At 41.9% G+C, this 7,129-nt stretch overlaps 1 protein-coding gene across 1 annotated transcript; it reads left to right on the top strand.

Annotated features, from left to right (window-relative positions):
- Window positions 5,213-6,501, top strand: LOC109842275 (fasciclin-like arabinogalactan protein 14). Its single transcript, XM_020411172.1, has 2 exons — window positions 5,213-5,761; window positions 5,998-6,501. The coding sequence occupies exons 1-2, from the start codon at window positions 5,270-5,272 to the stop codon at window positions 6,499-6,501; spliced, it is 996 nt and encodes a 331-aa protein (XP_020266761.1). The 5' UTR covers window positions 5,213-5,269.

Below are 7,129 nucleotides of genomic sequence, written 5' to 3'. Positions count from 1 at the left end.
GAGAGAGCATGGGCATTAGCAGCTTTTGCACGACGTTTTTGTATACGTTCTTTGAGGGTCGAACGAGTCCTTTTGACAATAGTCCATTCCTCCGTCGTGAGTTTAGCAGAGACATGAATGATTGGTTGTTGAGACAACTGAACCACTCGATGTCTCCTCGACTCTAGGTCCGCGTGATAACGAACCCCGTCGGTTTGTTCCAAGGCCTTAGCCATTTGGCAAGCGCGGCGTTGGCGTTGTCTCTGACGAGCTCTTTTCGTCAATGTCGGCGGGCTTTGATTCGATGACTCTTTAACTAGATAAGAGCCATTGTGAGCAGAGGTGTTGCGAGTGAAATCCTCAGCAACAATCAAGCGAGGGTCTTCATTTTGTGCCTTCTTTGGCATGTAAGTCTTCCACAATTATGAGATCCTCTTGTACTTGCGAGACAATGAAGATCTTGAAGAGGATAATGAGAGATATTCCTCAAACTTGGTTTGGTCGAATTCGTATTCGACCATGGATTCAACTGGAATCTTGATCGGCTGCGACACGACGGTCTCGGCAGCGAGACCGTTGGCTCCCACTATGGTCGCCAGCTTGTTTGCGTCAAAAGTTGGTTTTGCTGTGGAATTCATTATATCTTCGGTCGATTACAATAAATTCAAAGAAAACAGCCTTTTTATAAGACTCTTTTACACAACAAAAAGAAAATTACAACTCTTGAGAAAATAAACGCAGGATCGTTGTTCGGATCACTGCTTTCGTGGGATCTTTGCCTGTGCCGGGAGCGCTTTGACTCGTGGACCACCAAATCACAGATTCTGATTGAACCGTGAGGGGTTTATGATTCTGACTTCGTTTATCGAAGTGAGAAATTGAAACGATATCTTATCGATGTAAGATAGTCGTTCTTCTTGAAATCAAGTCAAAGCCTGATTATCAAGGATTGGCCGTAAGATCAGCACCTCTGCTCTCTCTCTGCTCTGGATTGCTCTGGATTGCTCTGAAGTACTCACAATGATCAGCCTCTGGAAAAATGGCCTTAGGAGGGTATTTATAACCTCCAAGAACAGTTGGCAGAAAACAGGTTCGCGAGACAGCTTTTGCTGTCTCGACGGGCGAGACAGTGTTTGCTGTCTCGGCCCGCGATACACGTAAACGCTGTCCGGAAACAGTAAGCCGTCAGGCAGTTTTCGTTTTAACTACCTTCCACGTTTCAAAACTCCGTTATTTTGGCAGTTATCCACGTGATTCTCGCCCAGACGTTTCCCCCACGTTCTATGAGCAGTTGGTGGCCACGTGTCGGCGGTTTATGAAATAGGTTCTGAATGTTTGAAAACTGCTTTGCGTGCGAGACACGCAAAGTCTGTCTCGCACGCGGCGAGACAGCAAAGTCTTGTCTCGCGGCGAGACAGCAAAGTCTGTCTCGCGGCGAGACAGTCTATACTTGTGGTCTTTTCGATTTTTTGGATGATCTTCTGCTTCACGTATTTGGATATCTTTCAAGCATTTTTTGACGCCAATATATATATATAGTATATATATATATATATATTATATAATTATATTATATATTTATACATTATATATATATATATATATATATAATATATAATATAATATATATATATATATATATATATATATATCAAGGAAAAAACGAATGTGGGTTTAGAAATCCGAAATCACTCAAACATATTCAAAATACTCTGCAGTTCGCTGTCGACCGCTACGGTCGACCATCGACGGCAGACCGCATTGTGGTATTTGCTAGTTTTTTCAAGGGTTTGGCCATTGTGCATGTTTCGACTCTTTTATCTCATGTATGAACTCGTTCATACTCAAAACACATGGTATTATGCTCATATATCATTTAATGGTATTTATCATACTAAATATTCATATATCATAATTAATCTCATATTAATATATCATTCAAAAATTATCGGGGTTTTACAGATTATATCTATCTTCTTTTGTATGTGGATAACATGCTTATTGCTTCGAGGAGCAAGGTGGAAATAGATAGGCTAATATCTCAACTTAGTAAAGAGTTCAAGATGAAGGACATGAGCGCTGCAAGGAAAATACTGGGTATGGAGATAAGAAAAAAGCGGACGAATCAGTGATTGTTCATCTTGAGTCAGAAGGGCTACATAGAGCAGGTGATCGTGAGGTTCGGGATGCAAAGTGCAAAGTCGGTGGTGACTCCATTGGCTCCACATTTTAGGCTTTCACGTAAACACTCTCCCACTATAGCGGAAGAGAATGCACACATAGAGTGTGTACCTTATGCTAGTACAATTGGCAGTTGGATGTACGCAATGGTGTGTACACGTCCGGATATTTCATAGGCGGTCAGTGTTGTCAGTAGGTTCATGATGAATCAGGCAAATGCACATTGGGAATCGGTAAAATGGGTCTTGAGGTAATTAAAGGGTACCGCTGATACGGATCTATATTTTGGTGGTGATACATATCAGATTAATAGGTTTGTAGACTCAGATTATGCGGGCGATCTAGACAGATGGCGATCTACTACTAGTTATGTATTCAGGATACATGTAGCTCCGGTTAGTTGGTGATCGATGTTATAGGCTATAGTGACACTTTCTACTATAGATGTTGAGTACATGGTCATGGCAGAGGGAGTGAAGGAAGCATTGTGGTTGTGGAGTCTTCTAGATGATTTGGGGATTGAACTAGATAGCGTAAAGTTGTAGTGTGATAGTCAGAGCGCGATTCATTTGGCTAAGGATCAAGTTCACCATGCTCGTACCAAGCATATTGATGTCAGGTATCATTTTGTGCAGGATGTCATAGAGGAAGGTGATATTTCTGTCATGAAGGTGCACACAAATGAGAATCCCGCAAACATGTTAACCAAGATGGTGACAGGCAGCAAGTTCTAGCATTACTTGGACTTGCTTAATATCAGCCTGTGTTGATTTGCCCAAGAGAGCATGGTCCTTCAGGGTGGTGATGGGGGTGAGGTGGAGACTATATTAGAGAATATAATTGCAGAACTACGGTTAGCTTGATCCCGGTCAGAGGGTACGTAGGCAACCATGGTATAGTGGTGCAGCTGTTTTTGGTCTGGTTTGGTGTTTCAGATCTCTCTGGTGATGTTCGTGGTGTTTTTCTGGTGTTCGTCCAAAATTGAAGGTTTATCAAATAATGTACGAGTTGAAGAATTGTGAACCCCCGAAACATGGAGTCCCAAAACATTGAGGGGGGCCATCCCCGAAACATAGAGCATGTCTCTATTTTTTCTATAAATAGAGAGAAGAAGAAGAGAGATTTAGAGGATGTGAGAAGAGAGGAATTGAGAGATTTTGAGGAGAGAAAAAAAAGAGAGAGCTTGTGGGTTGTACAAGTTGGTATTCTCCTCATAGTAAAATCCCCTTTTCCCCCTCCTGTGGACGTAGGTAATTTTGTTGAACCACGTAAATCTCGTGTCTTTACTGTTTCTGTATGTTGGCTATTGCTTGTTGATTCCCTCGATATTCAGTCCTAACACTGATAAGAGGAAGAGTGTATATCTCACTTTGTTGGGATATTTCACTTTTGTTCTTGTTTTCTTAATGAAACATGAATATAGAGGTTGACATGAGCTTTTGTGACAACAAAAGTCAGGGATCTCTCTCAGATAATATCGTTTCCACGTCAGAGTGGGCGTGTGGGCTCCTCCCAACATAACTAAAATTGGGCAGTCAGACCCAAATATCATGGCAAAGCCTTTATCATATTTTCAACCAACTAAAGTCAACAGGATGATGTTTACACAAAGATTCCTCTAGCAAGTGTAGTCAAAACGAGAGACACTCTTAATACAACTATCATTTGTTCATATCTCACAGTGAAAATAGCATCATGAGCCATGGATTATCGGTGAAGTTGTGGTTAGAGACTTGGAATCACATAGCGGTGTCAATTTTTAGAAAGTCTGCTTTAAATTCGTCGGCAGTGAAATTTGAACCATAGTTACTTTGATACCATGTTAAATTTCCTAACCATCACACCAAAGCTCTAAAATTATGGGAAAGATTGAGAATTATAATTTTATATTTTATCACTTCTTTTGCTAATTCATATATCAAATTATAAGGAGGAAGATAGATTTACAAGGAGGAAGATGGATTGCGGTCGACGAATGCCAGAACATTTATCGGAAGCTTCAAACAAGACCAGATGATTGATCCTAACCTGAACAGGGACTTATATATTCCCTTAAACGAATAAGAATTTATGGCCAATTATCTTCCATTGGGTTTCTCGTAGGCCCATCAACTTCCAGTTGGGTTATTTTAGGCATTTTTTATGCTTAAATGGAAGTTGCTTGTTGGGCTATTTTTAGGCATTTTTTATGTTTAAACGAGTAAGAACATGATTTACTCAAAATGTTGATTTCCGTCGCGTTCTTTGCCCGATTTACATCTTTTAATACAAACATTATTTTCGATTAAGTATGACAGACTCCTTAAAAATGACATTTTCTATGTCTGTTTTTAGTAGCGCATGTGTGCATGTCGGATAAATAAATAGCTTAAGGTTTGAACAATTAGATGCTCATCAGACCATAATTCCTCTTGAATTTTAGACCAACAGCCAAAGAGCGCTGTTTCCGTCTAGTAGTACTGCTTGCCCAAAAGTATATCAGACAAGCTACAACCATCTCTCAATTTCTAGTAGTGTTAGTGCATAATCTTCTTCATATTCTCCGTACACAACTAAATCTTTTGAAAGCAATTCGTATGTTACTACTCTCTTTCCGTTATTTTCTTTCACAAAACTTTTTCTTTTCTTGATTCACATTAGCACTAATATTTTCTCATCCAAAATTTTCTGTCTTGGTTTATGGTAATTCCATTTTGCTAATTATGGTCAAGGCCTGGTTAATGGATTCTCCACCTCTGACAATGTAGCCAAAAGTAGTATTTTCCTAAACATTATTATTATTATTATTATTATTATTATTATTATTTTGAAATAAATGCTAAAAAATTATATTTATTTTGTCTAAAAATATGAATATTTTGTTTTTCTTACGCTCCCTTAAATTAGAAATGGTCAAACAAATTCTCCGCCACTAATTACCACCAAAAGGAAAAAAAAAAACGATCGGTCTTCAACCCACACTACCCCTAATTTGGCGGGAGAACCGTTCAAACTCAACAAATCCCAAACTTATATAATCCCCTCCTCCTCTCTTCTATCCAACTCGTCCTTAACTGTGTCTAATTAGGACCCCCAACCACAATCACACGACATCAAACTCTAGCCAAGTATGGCGTCAAACCCCTCTCCTCTCCTCTTCCTCCTCCCTTTCCTACTTCTCTCCTCTCTCTCCTCCGCCTTCAACATCACCGCGATCCTCGATCAATACCCCGATTTCGCCAACTTCAACTCTCTCCTATCACAAACCAAGCTCGCCGACAAAATCAACAAGCGCGTCACCCTCACCGTCCTTGCCGTCGACTCCTCCGGCCTCGCATCTGTCTCCGGCCTTCCGGTTGACGAGCTCGAGCGCATTCTTTCTGTTCATGTCATCCTCGACTACTTCGACATGACCAAGCTCAAAACCATAAACAAGAAGTCCACCAGCCTCACCACCCTCTACCAAACAACCGGAACCGCCGACCAGCGTCAGGGTTTCCTCAACATGACCAAGGGGGGTGACGGCAAGATCGCCTTCGGATCGGCAATGCCTGGATCGCCAATCAATTCCAATCTGGTGAAATCAATTATGAACAAGCCCTACAATATATCGGTACTTCAGGTGAGCAGACGCAGGTGCACATATAAATATTAGGGGTGGTGGCTGCGCACTTAGGAATATGGAAAATTTATATTTTAAAATTTACTAAACTTACAATTTACCCCTTGCATCCCAACCTTCTTTATATAATCAATAAAGAAACGTGTAGCCCAATAATATTAATTATATTTTTATTTTTGAATAAATATATGGCTGTCATTTGTTCTAAGAAAGTTTTTCTGGATCTGCCACTGCAGGTGAGCTCGGTGATCGTTCCACCTGGGGTCGCTCAAGTGAACGATACAAAAGCATCATCACCGCCAGCACCAGCGACGGGGGCCGCCGGCGCCAAGCAAGGCGTAAGGATAAGCCGAAAGACTCCTCGAACACCGAGGCAACCCAACGAGCAAAACGCCGAAAAGGTGACGGCTCCAGCAGCGGAAGCACCGACAGCCGATTGCGCCTGCGCTGATGCGGCGGCGGCCCGATGCCACCAGGGCCTGACCGAGACAGCGCGAAGGGATGCCGATGCCGGTCCATGCAGGAGAGAATCTGGCCAGCCGGAACAGGTGGCCATTGGGGCTGGGTTGGGCGGTGGTGAGTGGGAGCTCTTGTGTTTGGTCTGTGAGAGGATCGAGTGTTTGAGGTGTTTGAAATTTTGGAGTTTGGGATGCGACTTTGGGTGGCGGTTGGATGATTTGTGGAGAGGAGAGAGAGATTGTGTGATTGTGTGTATGCAGAATGTTGGAAACTTTGAATAATTAGAGAGGGGCTAACTTTGAATAATCAATAAATTTATGGTTGTGCGTTTGACACTATTATATTTCAAGATGATTTCTTTATAGTTTGCCCTTTCCGTGGGATTCTGTAGAAAAACCTGACTGGTAGAAAAAGATTCCGATTGCTTAAGACCATATAATGATCTTTGAAGCCTAACAGAATAGACGTCCCGAGGTCTATCTGCTAGAGAACTTAAAACGATATCTTATCAAGGTAAGATAGTCGTTCTTCTTGAAATCAAGTCAAAGCCTGAATAGCAAGGAGTCACCAGAAGCTCAAGAACTTTGCTCTCTCTCTGCTCTAGATTGCTCTGAAGTGCTCAAAAATGATCCGCCCCCTCAAAAAATGGCCTTCGGGGGGTATTTATAGCCCCTATGAACAGTTGGCGGAAAACAGTCTCGCGAGACAGCATTTGCTGTCTCGGCCGTCGAGACAGTGTTTGCTGTCTCGACGGGCGAGACAGTGTTTGCTGTCTCGGCCCGCGAGACAGTAAATGCTGTCTCGGAAACAGTAACCGTCAGGCAGTTTTCGTTTTAACTACCTTCCCACGTTTCAAACTCCGTTATTTTGGCAGTTATCCACGTGATTCTCGCCCACGACGTTTCCCAC

This window comes from Asparagus officinalis, chromosome 5 (genome assembly GCF_001876935.1).
Source record: "Asparagus officinalis chromosome 5, Aspof.V1, whole genome shotgun sequence".
Lineage (NCBI taxonomy): Eukaryota > Viridiplantae > Streptophyta > Magnoliopsida > Asparagales > Asparagaceae > Asparagus > Asparagus officinalis.
The sequence above is the reverse complement of the archived record's forward strand: the minus strand, read 5'-3'. Positions and strand labels throughout refer to the sequence as shown.

What these genes read in the sequence shown, in the direction of transcription:
- LOC109842275 (XM_020411172.1), top strand. Translation starts at nt 5,270, where the DNA reads ATGGCGTCAAACCCCTCTCCTCTCCTCTTCCTCCTCCCTTTCCTACTT. An exon ending in ACAATATATCGGTACTTCAG is followed by an intron (nt 5,762 to 5,997) that starts GTGAGCAGACGC and finishes CTGCCACTGCAG; the next exon opens with GTGAGCTCGGTGATCGTTCC.